The 22,304-nt window shown below is 36.5% G+C and overlaps 1 protein-coding gene across 9 annotated transcripts in view; it reads right to left on the minus strand.

The window, feature by feature from the left end:
* Positions 1 to 1,481: 1,481 nt before the first annotated feature.
* nrcamb (neuronal cell adhesion molecule b) overlaps positions 1,482 to 22,304 on the minus strand; it is an 89,394-nt gene continuing 68,571 nt past the window's right edge. For 4 of the 9 annotated variants that reach the window (XM_088340392.1, XM_088340391.1, XM_088340389.1 and 1 more), the window contains 6 exons: positions 21,831 to 21,863; positions 17,254 to 17,373; positions 14,905 to 15,066; positions 13,310 to 13,441; positions 12,090 to 12,168; positions 1,482 to 5,448 (listed from right to left, as the gene is read on the minus strand). In XM_088340392.1, the coding sequence (XP_088196518.1) occupies positions 5,202 to 5,448; positions 12,090 to 12,168; positions 13,310 to 13,441; positions 14,905 to 15,066; positions 17,254 to 17,373; positions 21,831 to 21,863 (773 nt within the window). In that variant the 3' untranslated portion in view covers positions 1,482 to 5,201. The remainder of the gene's footprint in view (positions 5,449 to 12,089; positions 12,169 to 13,309; positions 13,442 to 14,904; positions 15,067 to 17,253; positions 17,374 to 21,830; positions 21,864 to 22,304) is intronic. The other 5 variants (XM_088340396.1, XM_088340395.1, XM_088340394.1 and 2 more) reach the window with 3 other exon arrangements.

Below are 22,304 nucleotides of genomic sequence, written 5' to 3' on the forward strand. Positions count from 1 at the left end.
CCAAAACCACATTTTGCCATCACATTACCCTTGTCTTTCAGCAACTCCACTGGCTCCCAATCAACCATAGAATCAACTACAAAATCCTCCTCTACACCTACACGGCCATTCATAATCTTGCCCCTCCATACCTCTCCGACCTTTTCACATTGCCATGCCATCCCGCACCCTCAGATCATCCTCCTTCCTCCATCTCACTTTACCCACTGCCTGCCTCAGCCCCATGGGGACCAGAGCTTTCAGACGCTCTACCACCCAGCTCTGGAACTCATTAACGCCTGACCTCCGGAATTACGCCACCATGTCCACCCTCAAATCCGGACTCAAAACCCACCTCTTCAGACTTGCCTTTTCTTGACCATCCGCCTCATATACTGCCCCTTTAAAATGTTTTATTGGCTATTCATTACTTGCTTGTTATACTCCTCGTTTATTGTTGTGTACTACTTATATGTACAGCGTACTTGGGTGTCCTGAGACGCCCTTTGAAGTAGAATGCAGTATTATTGTTATTGTTATTATGATTTTGATTATTTCTACATTGCCATGTTTCAATCTAGTTTTTTGAAAGTTTGTTGATTGTTGTCATATGAATTTGTCATGATTACCGATGTGAATCACCTGTGCCCATTCATTTGGCACCAACCGCTGCGGGCTCTGATTGGCTCCCTGTCCCTATTTAACCCTTGTCCTGTCGATCCCCTGTTGTCAGTCTGTCTGCGAACCTCTGTTTGTACAAGGCAAGCCTTTTTTTGACCCTGACTCCCGCCTGTCCTGTTTTTGCTGTTTTTACTCTGGCTACGACCCGTTTTGAGCCTGACCACATCTGCTCCCCCGTCCCGGCTTAGGACCCATTTTTGATCCCGACAATGTCTACTCTCCCGTCCTGGCTTACGACTAGTTTCCGACCCCGACCACGTTTTTGCTCTCCCTGTCCCAGCTACCTACCTATTTTTCCGTCCCCGACACCGCCATCGCTCGCTACGGAAGATCCTCTTACGTATTCGGATCACGATCCAAGTGCGAGAGCGACTTGCTTCCCGCGTCCAGCGAACACCGGATCGTGGGCACAACCCCTTCCTCTTTCTTTCAATAAAACTGGTGGTAAACGTTATGCAATTGGGTCCTGATTTCGTTCTGGTCGTGACAGATTTATAAGACGCAGTTTTGAATTTCAGGAACAGTTGTTGTTTTTAAGTGTGCCTTGTAGTCAGAAAAATACGGTAATTCCCCGAAATTTTATTCTTTTATCCAGCCCTCGAAACTCCACTTTACCAACAGAAAGACGATTGGTTGTTGTGTGTTTATTCAATACTTTCGTTTAAAGTATCTCACTTCATCTAAAGAAAAAGAAACTACAAAGTAGAAAAAAACAAAACCATACTGTTAGTACAAATGTCTTTCTTAAATACAAAACCAAGCTGAAATATTCAAAACACCATTTTGGCAGTATGGAATTCCAAATATTACACACAAAATAATCAATCAGGAGTGTGTTCATGTGTTTTTGTCCTGTTAATTACAGGGCAACATAAAGTATATACACAATGCACAGCAAGAATGGAAATAAACATTTTATATTCAAATATATATATGTATATAGTTTCTACATTTTATATGAACATTAACAATCATGCCAAATGTCACTTCCCTTGCAAGCCCTGTACAATCCAAAGTATATTTACATAATTCAACAAAATATTCTACAAGCCATGAATGAAAAAAGAAAGTCAAACTTGATGCAAGTTGAGTAAAAAAACAAACCTTGATCCCGTACAAAGGCTCTCAAGAAGCATTGTTTGTACAATAATGTTTTCATCATCGGAAAAAAACTGAAAAAAACGTATGGATGTGTACATTCCCGGGACCTAAATGTTGTTATTTTCTTCTTTTCTAATGTGATCCAGAGAGGAACATGAAAGCATAAACAAGGAACATAAAATATTTTTCTCCTGGAATGAAAATTTCATATATCATACTGAAAACACACAAAATGTAACATCTGAAAAACTGCACTAAATTGTGTTTCTTTATAATCCATAATTTAACTGGTGGCATGCGATCAAGGCCATAGCTTCTTACAGTGCTGTTTAAAATAATAGCAGTTTAATGTAGCTGATCAAAATATCTCAGGTTTTAGTATAAGTACCAGTAGGTGCAATAGATTCTAAGAAAATAAACAAGACCCAGTAATCATAATAGGCACGCTACAAAGGCTGCGCTGTTGGACGAATAGTTTAAAGGGCTGTGTTCAAAAAATAGCGGTGTGGCAACCAACCTGAGTTCATCAATTTTCGGGAAGAAACAAAACAAAAAGAGGTGTGAATCGGGTTTCGCCTATTTAAGGATGATACAGCCAGCACATGTTGAACATGAATTTGAGTAAGACACTGAATGACATTCTTTGATTGAAAAGTTGATTGAAGAGGGAAACACCTTTAAGGAGGTGCAAATAATTGTTGGCTATTCAGCTAAAATGATCTCTAATACCTTAAAATGGGTAGAAACACCAGAGAAACATTAGAATAAAACTGAAAAACCCATCAACTGGCTTAAAGAGAGTGGAGGAACATTTTGTGGACTGATGAAGGTAAAATGGCCCTTTTTGGTCTAGAGGCCACAGACCGTGTGTGAGATGACCCCCAAACTCTGAATTCAACCTCATTACCGATTGAAGACAGTGAAGCATGGTGGTGCAAGTATCATGGTCTGGGCATGTTTCTCCTACTCTGGTGTTGGGCTCATTTGTCACACACCAGGGATCATAGATCAGTTTGTGTACGTCAAAATACTTGAAGAGGTTATATTTCCTTATGCTGAAGAGGACATGCCTTTAAAATGGGTGTTTCGACAAGACAATGACCCCAAATAAACCAGTAGAAGAGAAAAGTCTTGGTTCCAAACCAATAAAATTAATGTTATGGAGTGGCCATCCCAATCTCCAGATCTCAATCTAATCAAGAAATTGTGGGGTGATATCAAAATGCTGTTAGTGAAGCAAAACCAGGAAATACAAATGAATTGTGGAATGTCAATAAGCAATCATGGAGTGAAATACAACTGAAGGGTACCACAAGTTGGTCGACTATATGCAACACAGATGTAAAGCAGTTATAAATAACTGTGGCCATGCAACTAAATATTAGGATTGCTGAATTTTACCATTTTGTTTGGAAATAAAAACAAGTTTTGAGTTTGTACAGTCAACAGCAGACACTGATATTTTTTTGGAGACGCCCTTTTGAACTACATGCCAAATTGCACAGCCTTCAGAGCGTGTCTGGTATAAATGCTGGGTTTTGTTTGTTTTCTGAAAATCAACAGCACCTGTAAAAATAAAAAATATTTTCTAAAACCCAAGACATTCTTGTAAGTCAAATTGAACAGCTATCATTTTGAACAGCCCTGTACAATACCTAGTGTGCGATAATGGCCATACCGACGTACTGTAAAGCTATTATCGATTATCAATGTTTTCTTTTTGAAAGCAGTAATTTTTCCTTAATGTTTCCTACAAATTCATCAGATGTTGCTAACGCCATCATCGCATCAGAAGTCTGTAATCAGTAAGGGCACTATCGGAAAAATATTACAGTTATTTGTGATACGCGATTGTTTCGACAAACTCATGATGTGGTATGAATTCAAATAAATTGGTGATTTCAAAAAACAAAACTAGTTGAGTTCAACTGTGATTTTAAAATCTTAACAGTTTTTAGCTTTTTTCAGAAAACCAACTATTGTCAGCGCCTGAGGTTAACGGTTTCCTCCTAAACACGAGATAAAAACGTTACACTACAAATCTAAGAGTGGACTTTGACTAAAGCACACAACACTTTATATGGAGATAATTTGGCTAACGCTATTTGTGTTGTGTCAACTCAGTTTGTGATTAGAGCTACGTATAGAGTGTAATCTATGAGTAAATGTTAGCAGACATTAGGCACTGGGGTTGCGCGAACTAGCACAAAAGTTGATACCCGTGGACCTGAAAAGATAACAATATTTGAAATAAGTTGAAATTGAGTCAGGACTATAAATAGAGAGAAGTTCCTGAATAGTAGCGAGGATCTCGAAACGTGGTAGGCCTCAATAATCCAAAAAGGGCATTTCTAAGAGTAAAGAATTTCTTCAGAAAAATATCGGTTTGGCAACCGAAGTGTTGCAAGAGTCACATTAGACCAACTGTCTGGAGACGCAAAATATTTTTTAAAACTTATAAGCAACACATACTGTATACAGACGCTCCCCTACTTACGACTTACGTAAAACAGCAGATATTTGTATTGTTTAATATCTCGTGCATCCTTTCAGTATGGTTGGTGTAAAGTGTAAAGAAGAGGCGAACCATTTCTTCTGAAATGAAAGTGGAGAATAAGACAGATTGATGCGGTTGAGAAAATGGTCAGAACGCTTTTTTTCTGCCACTTTTTACTACGTAGGAGGACCTTTTGAAGCGCACCTTTCAAAAGCAAGTTAAACTAAACTTTATTTATTTTTATAGAGCATATAATTTTATGAAATGTTCATTTTTTTTAGTACAAAACAATACAGGTTATTATACAAAACTTAAACATACTTATATAAACCTCAAACATACAAAATTTAGCACTGACGCAACTGACATACAAATTCAACTTACGAACTATTGTCCGGAACCTCGTTCATAAGTAGGGCAGCATCTGTATATCTATATTCACTGGAAAATGTAAAAAAAAAAAAAAAAGCCTTTTCAAAGATCTGACCCGTGTCCCGTCAAATTTCTGAGTATGTCCAAAAAAAGCATGTATCTCGTTTCTATCAAAGCTTATTATTTGTTTTTAATAAATACAAACCAAATGCTTCTTCCCACAGCTAAAGGGCAGTAAAAGTGTAAAAGAACTGGCATCCAGGCTGGTTTCATGCTAAAGACAATATTGGGTATTTTCTCAGCTTCTGTATGCCTAACCAAGAGGTTTGTTTAGATGTTATATTCAAAGCTAAATATTTGGCGTTGACATTTTTTTTTCACTGATGTGGCTCACCTGAAATCTGAATCCGGCCTTAGAGCCAAACTGAGTTTGTCATGCCTATGTGGGAATGTGTGTGTCACGTTTTTCCTCTTACCGAAACCCTATATTTTTCCATTATCAAACATTTTTGAAATAGTGCCACGGATCCACTAGAGAGCGCCAAACAGCCACTGGTTGCCTACCCCCGGCCTATACGAAAGAGTTCAAGGAGTTCATGGCGCGAATGGGTGACGGGGCCTCGGAGCTCTCGAGGCCCTCAACGGTTGTGTCCCGGCTAGCGCTTTTCCCGCTATATTGTCCAATGAAGGAGCCGTCCTCGTTGAACTGTCCGTCCCCTCCTTCACCGTAGTCCACTAAACTGTCGTCACTGCTATCCCGCTTCACCGTGCCACTGGACGGAGTCCGGCTTCCCTTTAGCGGCTTTTGGTCCTCGTCACTAAGGGAGAGAAGGACACGCAAGATGTTAGCCGTGATAATGATGAAGAATTGCCGGAAGCTGTTTTTTTTTTCCTTTTTGACGGAGAAACAATTGAGTAACTCTTACCAATGCTTAAAACTGATGTAACAAATATAAGAATAAATAAGAATACCGGAGCATTTTGCTGCTATGCCACAAATAACAAATTATTTCAAATAATAGTTAAACCTTATTTCCACTTTACTTTTTTACAAAGTGTCACGTTTTTACATATGTTTCACCTAATTTCCCATGTATCCACATTTTTAAGTTTTATTTTCTTCTACTTTCTTATAATTCATAGGAAACATGCACATTTTGGGGGAATTTAACAAAAAACATGAAAGTTTGCATGTCAAAATGTTAAACGTATCCTTTAAACACGTAATCAGGTCAAAATTCTGAAAAGAAACATGGAAATAAAGTAAATATTTACTTATTTATTATGTAAAAATGGTAAACTTAAGTAAAAAATTGAAAATTGTAGATCTTAAATTAAGGATTTATGAAAATGAAAATGTGTTTAATCAATCTTTTTATTTTTCAAAATGATAGTTACAATTTTTCTCAAATGATTAAATTTTTACATATGTTACACCAGGATTTAATGTTAAGGTTACACTTTCTGTTACAATTACAACATGCAAATTTGTAGGAATTTCTAAAAAATAGAAAAACAAAAACAAAAAATTGATGGAAGTTATAATGTAAACATGTTGAATTTAGCATTACAGAGACACTGAAAGTCAACATGTACGATATCCCCAAAACATTTTAAAAAGGAACCACATCATGTAAAAAAAGAAAACGTTATGTTAAATGTGACACTGTGAAAAAATAAAACGTATCCAAATGCACATAAGTTATGAGCTAAAAACGCAAAACTTGTGCAAAAAATCATCATGCAAAATGTCAAATTTAGGATATATAAAGTGAAACTTGATGAATATGATAGAAACATATTTTTACATAATAATCCCCAATTTCCGTCTTTTTTTTACTTTTTTGGAATGTTTATAATTATGGCTATCATATATGAATAAATGTATAAATATATGTCTATAAATATAAATAAATAAGCTGATGTTTCTACACATAACTTTCAGGTTTGTATATGATAGGTTTTAGGTTTTTATTAACAATATTTTCATTAAAAAGAAAACATACAGATATTCAGATAATTCCAAAACAAACACATAAAAATGTAGCATGCAAGCATATCATTAAAACATGGAAACAACCAGGTCAACACAAAACATCATAAAAACAGAGTAACGTGCCAAATAAAACCGTAAAACATGAAAAGGGCAAACATTATTACCACGAAACCTAAAAATCTTAAAATAAAGGATGTCCAAAAGTAATCATGGAAATTGAGAAAAATGCCTAATTAGTGATGTAAAAATGTCAAACTCGGCAGAAAAAAATTAAGAAAATGATCATGCAAAAACATGAAACATATAGAAACAATCCTATCCAATACAATTGTAAAAACATTTTTTTTTAAATGTAAAAACATAAAAAATTCAGTCAAATACGGGTTTTCTTTTTGGGTGCGGCAGTAATATAATTCTATCCAGGTTCTAACTCAACTAGATTGTCTCCGTGTCAAAAAGAAAAGAAAAAAAAAAATCTCTGAGTGATTTTTTTGGTTTCCGTCAGGCAGCAGGGGAATGGACGTCAGGTGGGATTCCCCCCGAAACCAAGTAATACACATGGTGATAAATGTTGTCGTTTTCTTGCAGCATCACAGACACAAAAAAGGCCGCGATGAAAAACTCAGAAATTAGGTCCAAAAACAGAATGCAACCAAACATGGTCAATCCAAAGCCAACGTCACGTAATCACTTCCTCATGTACATGGGATGAGAGGCGATGAAGCGGGAAGCCCTTGTGATGCTGAATGGTTGGTTTAGCAAACTGCCTGATGATAGCTTCATTTTTCGCTTGTATTATTTTTCACCAACAAAAGTGTGTGATTGTTATGCCACACACATCTGCAGTGGATTGGTTGGTTGGTTGGATCCCTTAACCACGAGGGTCATAGGGACACCATTTGCTGTGGTGTGTCTTGGGCAAGTACAGCCTGGTGGCACCTATCCCTCTCCACATTTCATGTTTCCAAAAGGTTTCTAACCGGGGGATTTCTGCTATCGTTTTGCTTATAAGAGATAAGCATCACTGTATGAATGTTTGCTGGTGGAAAGAATTGTCCTGACAACACTGATTGTTATTCCAGCCAATCAGGTTAAAGCAGGATTTAAATAAATGTTATGAATTATAAATAACCTCAAACTGTTAAAAAGAGGGATTGCTTTAGCTATTTGAGGCTGTGATTGTTATGCCACTTACAAAGCTTAAGAAGAAAAGATTTTGACGATTGTCTTTCTCAACAATAACAATAAACGGTAACTTGCATCGGCTCCATTTCAGTTTAAGATGTGATTTTAAGGTTCTGTTGGTATTATACAAAAGTATAAATGGACTTGCCGCCTCTTTGATTTCCCCCCTATGTTCCTGCTCGGAGCCTTTGCTCGAAAAATGCTGGTCTAATAGTCATCACAAGAGCCAAGAAGAAATCCGCAGGTTTGAGAGCGCTCGCCGTTCGGGCCCCGGTGCTGTGGAATTCTCTGCCTCATAAGATTCGATCCGTAACCTCAGTGGAAGTGTTTAAATTTACACTTATATTCAATAGCTTACAAATGTTAACCTCAGGAAGCTGTCAACCGGACATACTGTTATTACCTTTGTTTCATGTTGATGATGTCTGTGTATTGTCTATACAGCCCTTTGAGCCATTTCTTGTGATTAAGTGTTATGAAAATAAACATTACCAGACTTAACTTTAAAGGTTTACAGCCCGATACGCTATCTCAAACTGTTTCAAGAGGCTTCTGAGTTTTTAATTGTTACGCCACATTTGGTTTGTTTCAGAAGGAATTATTTAGACAGCACTAGAGCACCATTGTTATTCCAGCCAATCAGGTAAAATATATATTTGATCTGTTAGATAAAACACATTTTCATAAGGGATTCTTTTGACTCTTAACATGTGTGATTGTTATGCCACAAACAAAGCTTTAGAAAACATTGTCTTGATGACACCACGGTGAAATCATAATTCCAGCCAACAAAGGAATTTATATAAATGTTTACAGGCCGATCTGTTATATCAAACACATTTTTAAAAGGGAAAAAACCTCAACATGAGGAATATGAAGAAACCTTAAGAAGGGACCGCACATAATGTAATCCCCCTTCCAGGATGACCAAGCTGCAGTGGATGTTGCAATGACAACACAGATATTGTGAACAGTAAATATAGGTAGAATAGAAGTGTGTTTTAAGCCTAGGTTTAAACAGTTCCACTGAGGTTGCGGATCAAATCTCAGAGGGCAGTGCATTCCAAAGCACCAGGGCCAAAATAAAAATGACTCTCGAACCTGTGGTTCTCTTCTTGGCTCTCGGGATCACTAGTAGACCAGCATTTTTAGAGCGACGGCTCCGGACAGGAACATGGGGGGAAATAAAATCTGAAAGACATGAGGGAGCAAGTCCATGCATGACACCAACTAAACCTTACAATCTTAAGCTAACAGGGAGCCAATGCAAGTGAGCTAAAATGGGAGTAATGCAATCAAACATTCCTGTCTTAGTTAAAAACGTTATAGGTATGCCAGGCCAGAAAAGAAACGATACAAAACAAAACTAAAACCAAAAATGCCGTATGTTTGTCATGCCACATAAGGATTGTTATTATATCTCAGTGGCATTTTCTTCAAACACCACAAAGGCTTGATATCTTTGCAAATGTTCAACGTGATGATTGACAGCCGGTGAATATTTTTTTCAAGCAACCTTTTTTATATTTATAGTCCACCCATTCACAGTGACACCAACCCCACACAGACAAACAAATGAGATCGCCCCTTACCTCTCCCAAGGCCACACTGAGGGATTACACTACACAAACTCAAATACAAACATCGTAAACAAGTCTCTTGTGTGGAAGAACTGACACAGCAATCACGGAATTGAAAAAAAAATCATAAAAATGTTCAATAAAAAAATGAATAAGAACACAAAAAAATACTATTTTTACATTTTTTTATACAATTTTTCTAAATAGTAAATATATGTACAGAGAAAATAACCAGAACTGCTTTAAAAAAAAAAATATTTGTATTTAAGTAACATCCAATATATGACCAGGATCTGTTCGGACTAATATAGTACAATCTACTGTCGTTGCTGTATCTAGTTCCTGAGTCTAGTGATAGATTGCTGTGCCGGCTGGCTTCCAAAATAGTCATAAGTGTTGCCGGACTGCTACAAGCCACAGTGAGCCTCTGCTGGTCTTGGTTGTAAGTAAGAGTGGGCATAAGTCAGGAACCGTAAGTCGGATGTTACCTGTCATATTAAAAAAAAAAACTAATGTTTAATTTACAGAGTTAAGTTGTAACATGAAATAAGAGATATATATCCTGGGAAAACATTGTAACAATAGTCCTAATTCAGTTGAAAATACAAATTTAAAAAAATCCACAATTAATCAGGGGTTGGCTCCTATATACACAAGTGGTGCGCCAACAGTTCTACCCAACTGATGTGTCGTTGGGAGTCATTAGCTGACCAATCCCTCCAACTCCAACCCCTAATTCCAAGTAGGAAGGCTATAGGTACTAATGTTTTAGGTCTTAGGTATGACTCAGTTGAGGCTCGAATCAGTGACCTCCCAATCTAGGTGCGAGCTCCGTACCCAAAAGTCACCAGGCTAGTAAAAAAATCAAAGAAAACATTTTTTTTTAAATCATTGAAAAGGTGCAAAGTATATAAGGGGCACAGTTCAAAATATAAACAAGTAAAATATAAAATTAACACCAAATAATATATATATATATATATATATATATATATATATATATATATATATATATATATATATATATATATATATATATATATATATATATATATATATATATATATTACATACATACATACATACATACATACATACATACATACATACATACATACATACAAATAAAGAAAATTAAGTTGTATAATATCTAAAAATAAATTTTAGTTCTCACAAAATTTGACCTTAATTCCCTTTAAATTTTTTATATTTTCTGAAAAAAATATAATAAAAGATAAAAAAAACAGATAATGTATCGACTTTTTAAAGAACAAAACAAAGAAAACTATTTTAAAATTATGGATGTTTGAGACCACTTGATTTCTGAACAATTTGTTTCCCGATACTGGTGTTGTCAGTGATACCGCTACTACTGATGACGTGTATCCTTGAAAAAATTAAAACAAAAAACAAAAAAAACAACAAATTAAATATATATACCTTTTCCTAAAATTTGCAAATAATCAAAGACAATTAAGTGTGTTGTTCCTGATAGTCAAATGGCAACTCGAGGCATGCCGAAATAAGTGTTATTGTCACGGTTGCCATGGCGCCCAACTGGCCCCGTCCGTGTGGCGCCAGCTGCGGCTCATTAACAGTTTGGCTTTCCATCTTTTTAAGCTCAGTGCGCTCTCTTGCTTTGTCAGTCCGTCAACGAACATCTGCCCCGCAAGACATAGGTTCTGACTCGGTCCTGTTTTCCTGTTGGTATTTCCAGTCCAGCATTGTTCCCTTTTATTATTGTCCTGTTTAATATCGATTTCCAGTTTCGTTCCCTTCTATTTTTGTCCTGTTTATTTTCGATATCCTGTCTCATCATCAATCCTCTGTCTCTGGCGTCCTGTCTTTCCACGCCAGACCGCTGCCTAACGTGCATGAGTCTCTATTTCCCGTATAATAAAAGGCTTGTGTGAGAACGTCACGCGTTTGGGTCCTGATCCTGTTGTGGTTCTTGATAGTTATTGGCACAGACACCGATACCTGGTATCGGTACAATCCCGATGAAAAAGTTAGACCTGCAGGTTAAAAGATGGATTCTTTAATCCTATACTAAACACGTAAACCAGCAATCCATATCGACACATTATAAGCTCATCAATTATTTTAATATACTCGTAAATGCATATCAGTTTTCCTCAACATGCATCCCACATTATATTTCAATATATTTTCTGTACATATTATACCTTCAACACATTTGCCTACTATACAGACATAAAAAAAATAGAAAGTACTTTAAAAAAAGGTTTGGACCCCATATATTGTTTGTGCACATTACAGTCATAAAAACATAAGAGCACATGGACAAGAAATACAAATGTTCCGAGTAAAGTGCTTCATTCCTTGTGCAGCCTCCGGTCAGGGTGCTAGCAGGCATAGCTTGAAGACCATTAGCTTTGCTCACTGTCTAAGTAGCTTATTATCAATATTGTACTTTGAAAAAAATCAATGTATTATGTCATTGGAAGAAACAAACCACCTCCATCCTGAGAGCAGGAAGAATCCCATCCAGGAAAGAGTCTGATATAATGTCCCGTTCGTCGGCAGATGTCCCCCTAAAAAAATGTGCTTTAGGGTAATAAGGGGGAGGGGACATTTGCTGTTGGTCCTTGTCAGTGGCAAGTGTGGGAAAGAGCTCCAGCCAGGCGAAGAAAAATCTGTTCTCGGGGAACTTTTGGGCTCGAAAGCGTTCTCTCACCTGTATTCCCCAAAAGTGCAGTCTTCGTCTTTCATGGGCTGGAACTCCGGATCCGTGTGAGCGTCCTCTTTCTCCTTCACTGTGACCATAAAGCGAACAAAAATTAGTTCATGTCAAATTAGGTTTGCATCCTTTGCTTTTAAAAGAGTATTCAAGCTTCTACAGTCAGGGTCCTAAAATTAGAGTAGTTTTCATCAAGTTCAAAATAAAGTGTCCTAACCACTGTTGCCATTCAATTCTAAAGCTGTTGCTACAAAGTCCTAAAGTACAAGCCTATTAATTGAAATAATTGATAATGAAAGGCTCCTACAGTTAAATATTGTAAAGGTAGGGTCCTAATCTCTGAGTAATAATTCCTGATGTCATAAAGTTTTAAATTTAGTGTCCTAAAAAACTGTTGATATGAAGTTCAAGTTCTACTGTTAGTATTTTTTTAGTATCAAGTTCCCAAAGACTGTTCTTGTAAATTCAGAAAGTTTAGGTCTTAGGGTCAAAAACTCTGTTGTCATAAAGTCCTAAACCAAGTGTCTCAAATACTGTAGCTATCAAGGTCTAAGGTTAGGGGTCCTCGATGATCCCACAGTTAGAGTCCTAAACACTATTGATTTGTTGTCCAAAGGTACTAGATGCTGTCGCTATAATGTCCTAAAGTACATACTTATAGAACCAAGTCCTAAAGTTAGGACGCTACATTTGGGGGCCTTACCACTGTTGCAATAAAGTCCTACAGTTAGTGTCCTGAAAATTATTTTAGTATGTATGTCTTAATTACTGTAGCTCTAAAGTCCTAAATCTTAGGTTCATACACTCTTGTTATAAAGTCCTAAATTTTGGGTCGTAAGTACTGTCGCCACACTTCTAAAGTTAAGCTCCTAAACACTGTTTTGGGAGCTAACTTTGTCCCCATTTTGTGTGTCTAAAACAACATGAAACAAGTTCTAGTATGGATGCATATGATCACATAATAAGGGCCCCCAAATTTAATTTTGCTTAGGGCCCCATGAAGGCTCAGGCTGGCCCTGCTTAGTATGATCAACCATCCTCCGTGCTTTATTCCTTCTGTTATGCACTCCATGGCCACCAGGGGAAAAATATTACTGAAATTTTAATCAAGGAAGAGTTTCAAAACCAAACAATATTATTCGTATATTTTGATATTATCTGTCTGCATCTTTAGTGATCAAATTAAAACCTGAAAATGTGCATTTGAGGTCCCCCACCTGGATATTTTCCTCCTTTGTTCCTCTGAATGAAGCAGATGATGAGGAGGATGAGGATGAGGAGGGCAATGGCGCACATGAGGCCGATGAACCAACCCTGCGTGGCGATGTCCACCTGGCGACTCGCCACAGCTGAGAACGGAAAGAAGGATGAGGACACCATTACCTTTTCTGTTCTTTTCCTCTTTGGACTGAGCTTCGTTTTAGTTTCTACTCACTCAGCTATTGCACGCTGGGTTTGGTTTGATTACTAACTAGGCACGGTCAAGATGAAGGAGTTAGCAATGGCGAGTGTTGGGAGGAAAGTCATTGGATTGGAGCTACGATTTGCATTTCTTGCAACTTTTTAAACTTAAAAAGGAGTTTATAGTATAGTAAAACAATTAAATGTTATTTTGTTATTTATAAAATACATACTTTTCATAATTTAATTTTGAGAAACACCCAGTTTAAGAACATAAAATTATTTTACCTTTTAAGGTTAATTTTAATGAAAAATAATATTTAAAACAAGTGTGATCGATGCTACTCTTTCAAAAATGAGAACCATACAGTACCTAAAATTAGTGTAATTTGTCTTACCTTATATTGTTGAAATAATTTGTAAAAGGAAAAAAATGAGCAAAAAATAAAATTAAAATGTGATTTGGCCTAATTGTATTTTTTTCAATTTAAGATTAATTCCAAGATTTTTTTTTGTAAAAATGAATACTACAAATTTACGTTAATTTTTATCTTCATTTTTTAAAAATTATATAATCTATATTTTAAATCAGAAAAATACATGGTTTCAACAAATAAAAAATACTTTAAATGGTATTTAGATATTATTACATAATTTAATAATATATTTAATTATTCTAAAGAACGTGCGGAAATGAGATTAAAAAATCCTAAAATGTGTCGGATTTTCTTTACTTTTTACTTTTGATACTTAAAAAACAGTAAAAATAATTAAGATTGTGCTTTGTTTTCTTTAATTTAAGTAAACATATTCTTTAAAAACCTGTAGAAGAAAAATAATACAAACGAGCAAATAAAATAAATAAAAATTGGCTTTTTTGTATACAGTATTTTTAAAAATTGACAACAAAATTTAACATTTTTAGAAAAAATGCTAATTTTATCAATCATTTTTTTACTTTTGTAAAACTATTCATCTCTATTCAAATAATAGAACAGCCATCATTATTTTTCACACTTTAATTTGATGAATATTTAAATAAACAAAACAAGAGTAATTCATCAAAAAATAAAAATCAGCAAATATGTATACCCCAGCGGAGCAATATAAATATTTTACTCATTGAATTTGACTTTTTGCAAAGCCAACACTGAGATTGTGAAATATTACTTGAATGATGCTGAACTTTTCACACGCACACACAATCACAACAACACAAAGCAACACACAACTCACCAAAGGTAATATTCAATTGTGATGTTGAAGCGAGCTAGCGACTGTTCACTAATATTAGGCTACAACAAAAGGCCCAACTTCAATAACAACACAATACTGAGCATGCCCGCTTGACACCACAAGGATCTAACTTCCCACAAAACTCAAGTGGGCCCAGGAACGCGCCTTGCCTCACCTGGCACGGTCACTGTTAGCTCCTTGGAGCGTTGGGGCTCTTGGTCTTGGAGACCTTGGGCCACCAAGCGCACCCTATAAGAGTGGCCCTCCTTCAGGCCCCTCAGCAAAAAGGTCTGAGAGCCGTTGACCGGCTCTTTGCGCCACTCGTCTTCACCTTCACCTGCAAGGAGGGGGCCACCAACAACACAGCGTGTGTGGGCAGAGGGTTGGAGACGTCATGATGATTGTGAGATGGTGGTCGGGGGATGAAATGGCTCGTTTTTTTATGATGCTCAACACGTGTGAAAGACTGTAAGTTATGCCTGCACAATATCATAAGCCTATGTATGATATGTACTTTTTTGGCTCGAGACACTCTTGGGTCAAATAGTTGGATCAATAGCAGAAGATTTCACTACATCAAGGGTCTCCAACCTTTTTGGAGCTGAGAGCTACTTTTTGTTATTGATTAGCCCAAAAGGCACCTAGTTTGATATATAGCTTTAAAATGACATCTTATCGTGTTATTACTTTTGTTACTATATTATTTCCAGGTTAATTATTGGAAGTAGTGTTAAATAGACTAAGTCACATCCTAAAAAAATACTTTTCCTAGAAATTCACAATGACCCAGCACTGGTGAGCTTTATTCAGGTCAACGGGATTCTCAGCTGTCCAAGAGGGATCACCCTGGTGCCCACCGGCACCACGTTGGAGACCCTTGCACGACTTGGATCAATTTGGGTCATTTATTGCTTTTTGATCTACAAAATATGACAGCATTTATGTATTTATCCATTTATTGATTGATTTATTAGTGTTTGATTTAGTTCACAACTGACCCATTTTTGAGGGAGTATTTGGGTTAGTTTGGGTCGTTTTAGGTCTTTCTAGTTTTTTCTAGTCAAATATACCAGTATGTATGTATGTATGTATGTATCGGTGGTAGATTTTTCTACACAAATGTACCCAATTTTATACTATTTAGTTCAATTTGGGTCTATCTTTTTTAAAAACAGCCTATTAATTAATAAATTATCAGGGTATTTATTAATCTATCTATATATATTTATCCATTAAAGGTTTTTTTTTCTCACAAATTGACCCAATTTTGAGGGTATATTTAGGTCAATTTGGGTCATTTTTAAGTGTGTAGTTTATGTTAAAAAAAAAAAAAAAAAGGAATTAACTATTTTATTTCTACTTATGTTCATATATTGGTGGTAGATTTTTCTCCGGAAATTGACCCAATGTTGTTTTTAGTTCAATTTCTGTTGTTTTCCATCTTTTTTTAGCTTTTCTAAATACAATATTTCAGCTTATCAATTAAGAAATAAATACAGTATTTATTTGATTATCTATTTATATATTTATTAACTGATGGTTGTTGTTTTTTTTCTCACAAATTGACCCAATTTTAAGAGAGTATTTAGGTAAATTTGGGTCGTTTTTAAGCGTGTATTTTATTTTATTTTTTATTAAATGTATTAATCAATTATTTTTGTATCTATTTATGTATTTAATTGTTGTTGATCCCCCCCCCCCCCAACAATTCGCCCCAATTTTGAGCAGATATTTAAAAAAAAATCTCAATTTTATGCAGAGGTCTTTTTTGTACAACATAACCAAATTTTGAATGACCCAGTTTGCCTCAATTGGACGGGTTGAAGGTTTCTTGTATTTTTCCTTTTTTTTGTGTGTGCGTGTACAAAACCAGACATTTTTTTTTTGTTTTTTATTTTTTGCAGGGGTTGTGTATTTTGAAAAAAATAAATATTACAACTCAGCCATTTTTCTGTTTTGTTTTTTCGGACACATTGGCCAAAAATGTAAACTGTCTGGTTACTCAAAATTGTATTTATTTTTTGAAACTGATTGATTGGTTAAATCGATAATAATTGTACACAAAAATAAAGAAACACATTAAAAAATGTGAATCATGGGTGTGTTTTGATCTATTTTCTAACAATAGCGTGTGGTTGAAAATAAAAGCCAAATTATCGGTTATCAGTATTGGTCACTAAGATCAGGGTCTTAGCGGTAATTGGAAGGAAAAACAGTTATTATGCATTCTTATAAAAACAAGAAAAATGAAAGGCTCTCAAAATATTGTGCAAGGTTGTCGTGGCCAGTACATACAGTATATAGCTCTACTTAGGTTTATTATATAATGGCTTATTCACTGATGATAATGGCCGTTGTTTAAGAGCCAAACACGACTGTAATGTCTCCGTCCATAATGCAAGTGGATAGAAAGTAGCACTATGATGACTGTGCCTGCAAATCCACTCCAATCAATAAAAAGATGGAGGGGGTTCAATACAGCAATGATAATGATAATGATGATGATCATAACGAGGTCGCTTACTGTTCTCCACTACGTATTCTAAATAAATGTTTCTCTCCGGGCCCCAGTACTCCCAAGTGATCAGGGTGCCGTCCTCTCCCCTGGAGGAGTTAACGCTCCCGAAAGGACTCGCTGCTGGCGCTGAACACACAAGAGACAACACGTGTCGTGCTAAGAATTCCAGAAGGGAAACGGGTCATGAAAGATGGGATGCATTCACAATTTGTGAGCCATGAGGCAAACAAATAAACGAGCCTTTCCATGCGAGTAGAGGACCTTGTCGTGTACGGTGGAACCAATCGTGAGTCAAAAGGTGGAAAAGAACTTAGGGTATAGCTTCAACATGCATCTTTCTTCTAATCCAGCCAGGGGGAACAGACGCCATTCGATTGTGATTAAGTGTCAAGTCATCTATTGCCTCAAAATAAAAAAACTTCCTAAGAATTGAGTACAGTGGACCCCCGGTATACGACTTTAATCCATTCTGAGGTGGGGGTCGCAAATTGATGTATATGGTAATCAGGCAATACCAGAGCTCTCCAATGTTGTGGCCGCAGACCCGTTTGAAAAATACTGTAGCTCCCCAGTGCTGGCTCATTTAGATGCTCTTGTAAAATGTTTTTTAGTGGTTGATCAAGTCTATTCAACCCTACTTTTTAATAATTGACATAGTAATAACACAGTAATAACATAGTAATAACATGATAAATTATTTCAGAAATTCAAATACATTCCAGTTCATATACTTCATGGACAAAGACTTGTATTCAAGTATTGATATTTATTTTTGAGCAATTAATTAAGAGAGTAGAATTAGAATGCTTTTGTGTATTAAACATTTATTCTTTCATCTTTTTATTGGTTTATTTTACAGGAAGTATAACAAATTAAATTCTAAAGTTTTTTTAGCGATCTGTCTTTTTTAACCTTTATAGCTAGTTCTCTTTCTATCTTTTAAGCAATTTTAGCTTTGAAATAACATTTTACCTATTTGTGCTAGTTATCAGGCTAAATTTTGGTCTTTGTTTTAGCTAGCTGGCGAGCTGGGTTTTTAGCTTTTTATCTAGCTGTTTAGATGGCTGTTTACTCCTTTAGTTAGTTATCTAGCTCTTTTAGTTTTTTACCTGTTTACCTTTCTACCTAACTATCAAGATACCCTTTTTAGTTAGCAAGCCATCTAACTAAGTTGCTATTTTAGAAAGTCTTACCAAAGTGGGTGCTTTTTGCGCTAATTAGGACCAAAGAGTAACTTAATGCTTGAAAAGGGTTGGGGACCCCTCACCTCTGCATTTCAAAGCCCCTGTTCCCTAAGTTAAAACTTTAAAATTGCATTTGCATAATAAACATTAGTAACTAAATCCTAAATAGGTTGTACTAGTTATGTTTCTCTTCCTTAGTTTACTATGCCAGTATATAGAAAATTTGAGATTTTCTATGAAAACTACAAACAATGCTCCTTTTTGTATGGACAATGCTGATTGTTCCCTGGTTATTTTGGTGAATTACTGCTACCTGCTGTACATGTGAAGTAACTGCAAGTTTTATGTATGGTATCTTTTTAAATTAAGGACACAACCTCCTCATGGATTCTGAAAATATATTTAATTTTCAATGCTTAGTAGCTCTGCCAATGTAGGAAGGAAAAATGAAACTGTGTGCAGTGACATGGTACAGGAGAATTAGTGGGTGGATGCAGAGGGGTGAGTAGATGGCCAATTAACTTTCAAATGCTTACAAGACTTTATATCTGTGACCATCTTGTTATTCTTAGTTATTTTCCCAATCCTAGTTTGGCCATGCTATGGCCATGCAACTTAGCGAGGGCAACAATGGGTGTCCCTTGTTTATATTTCTTGATAATAGCAAGCTTCGTTTCCGAGGTTATTTTGTTCTTTTTTTCTCTTTGGAATCAATGCAAATATTGGAACCCACAGCAAATCAATACAGCAACAAAAAAACAAAAAAGGTATTCTATCGCCGACTTGCAAAATCTTGACAAAGCCAACATATTCGGAACTGAATGGAGAGAAATACATTGTGAAAAGGGAGTTTAGCCCAGCAGTCGGCAACCCAAATATTTTGATAGCTGTAATGGAGTAAAAATAACATAACATCTCATCTCATCAGCCGTACCGCTTATCCTCATTAGGGTCGCGGGGGGGCTGGAGCCCATCCCAGCCATCTCCGGGCAGTGGGCAGGGGACACCCTGAACTGGTTGCCAGCCAATCGCAGGGCACACAGGGACAGACAACTCATTCGCTCATTCACACCTAGGGACAATTTGGACCTGCCAATTCACCTGAAATGCATGTTTTTGGAACATGGGAGGAAACCGGAGTGCCCGGAGGAAACCCACGCAAGCACGGGGAGAACATGCAGACTCCGCACAGGAAGTCTGGAGTTGGATTTGAACTCACGACAGGTTCCCATGACATGAATTGTGCCGCACAAGCGATAACCACTGTGCCACCGTGCTGCCCCAACAACATAACATAAAATAGCATAAAAATATTAGCCTTACATAAACCATTTTTAAATTAATGGATATTCATACTTAAAAACAGTCATTATATAATATTCTAAATATTTTTAAAACATTGAAGAATGTTAAGAGTGGTGTTGTCTTTGTCCTTCAGATTTTATATATATTTTATATATATATACAGTATTTATATATATATATATATACAGTATTTATATATATATATATATATATATATATATATATATATATATATATACATCCATCCATCATCTGCACCATTTATCCTCAGTAGGGTCGCGGGGGTGCTGGAGCCCATCCCCACTATCTTCGGGCAGTGGGCAGGGGACACCCTGAACTGGTGCCTAGTCGCAGGGCACATAGAGACAGACAACTCACTCGCTCATTCACACCTAGGGACAATTTGGACCGGCAAATTCACCTATCATGCATGTCTTGTGGGAGGAAACCAGAGTGCCCGGAGGAAACCCACGCAAGAACGGGGAGAACATGCAAACTCCACACATATCATGACCTCAGAACTGTGCCGCACACGTGCTAACTATTGCGCCGCTGCGCTGCCCACACACACATTTTATATATATATATATATATATATATATATATATATATATATATATATATATATATATATATATATATATATATATATATATATATATATATATATATATATATATACAAATTTTCAATTAACGTGTGAAAATATATTAACGTAACCATTAAAATTTCGCCCTGGGCACGCCCCCGGTTGTCAAGCCGCGCCGTTCCAACAAACGAAGAAGAGTTACTTTCGTTTCCTGAGGCTAACGTGGCGTAGAATGCTAGAAATGGAAAAGAGAAAGGAAACATTTTTAGGCGGACCGCGTTTCGCTTTAAAACATTGCCCGATGGGTATCTCGGCAAGGCGAATGTGATATGTATGCGATGCAAAGCTGAATTTAACTACCATCGGAGGACTTCTTCCCTTGAAAGCTAGGCACCCCAATGCGGACCTCAAAAAACTTTGGATCGATTCGTTGCAAGTGTTCTCCAGTGTTTACATAAGGAACTTGAATAATTTGTTAATGGAAGATTTGTCTTTGACACCACAAGCTTTATGCACTTTTCCTTGACTTAGTATGAATTTTTTTGTTAAAATATTAACAACAGCTGAAACTCAAATAGGGTCATGATACAGGGTTCCTACAGCTCAAGGCAAGTTAAATTCAAGAATTTTTAATGCCTTTTGAAATCAAATTTAAGACCAAGTCAACAACAAAAAAACACTTGAAACAAACAAAACACAAAAAACACAAATCTTTCTTGCACCGTATATTGTTTTAGCCAATGTTTGTGGGACAGCCATATTCCATTCAATTGAGTCCAATTCAAAAGTATCTGTCCTTAGTTTCTATTTGCATTGCGGGTAAACCTAAGACATGCGTCTGCTTAAAATGCCTGCGTGAAACCACATCACTGTTTTGATAGTTTGTTGAATTATTAAAAAAGACAATTGATAAATGTTCCTTTTTTGAGTTCAAACAAACATAAATCTTATAAATGTCTTCAGATTTTTTAAGACTTTCGAAAATTGGATTAAAGACATGTTCTCCCCGTGCTTGCGTGGGTTTCCTCCGGGCACTCCGGTTTCCTCCCACATTCCAAAGACATGCATTTCAGGTGAATTGGCCGTTCCAAATTGTCCCTAGGTGTGACTGAGCGAGTGAGTTGTCTGTCCCCGTGTGCCCTGCGATTGGCTGGCAACCAGTTCAGGGTGTCCTCTGCCCACTGCCCGATGATTGCTGGGATGGGCTCCAGCACCCCCGCGACCCTATTGAGGATAAGCGGTGTAGCTAATGAGATGAGATGAGACATTTCAATACCATTTAAGGCCTTATTTTGAAAATAATGAATCCAATGCCTTATAAAAATTTTCAAGGACCCGCGGGAACCCTGTTAAAGTTTCAATCACAATCAAATGTTTGGAGTTAGTAGTCCCAAGTGGCTGGGTTAAACCTCGACCATGAAGGTTCCACTGTACAGAAAACATTGACACATTTGGGGTGGGTGGGTTTCTGTGCGTGCCCTTATTTCATGCATGGCTAAGGATACCGCTGATTTCTTTGTCCAGATGAGTCACGAGAGCTCAAATACAATGGAGAAATAACAAGAGGACATGATGGGGTCAAAATCCATGCAGACAAACACACTCTCAGGTTTGCTACATTTCACCATTGCAAACAATTGGATCAAACACGCTGAAAAATGATGATGACACGTGCCAATATTCATGAAACAATAAATATTCACATTTCTTTTAATGATTACAACAAATATTCACAATAAATATTGAGCATTTTCAATTGTTTAATGTTCAAATATAAGGTCATAAAAGTGAATTATATTTATTGGGATGAAAATGATAAAAATAATAGTAACTGACATGGCAGAGAGTTCATAGTTATATTACTTTCAAGCGCAAGTCAAGTCACATTTATTTGTATAGCCATTCATCAGAAAGGACTGCACAGGATTGCACATGCGGGCAAGGAAAAACTCAAAACCTTTCTTCATCTTAAGTATTAT

This window comes from Urocampus carinirostris, chromosome 7 (assembly GCF_059441175.1).
Source record: "Urocampus carinirostris isolate Australia breed hairy pipefish chromosome 7, RoL_Ucar_1.0, whole genome shotgun sequence".
In the NCBI taxonomy this organism is placed as follows: Eukaryota; Metazoa; Chordata; class Actinopteri; order Syngnathiformes; family Syngnathidae; genus Urocampus; species Urocampus carinirostris.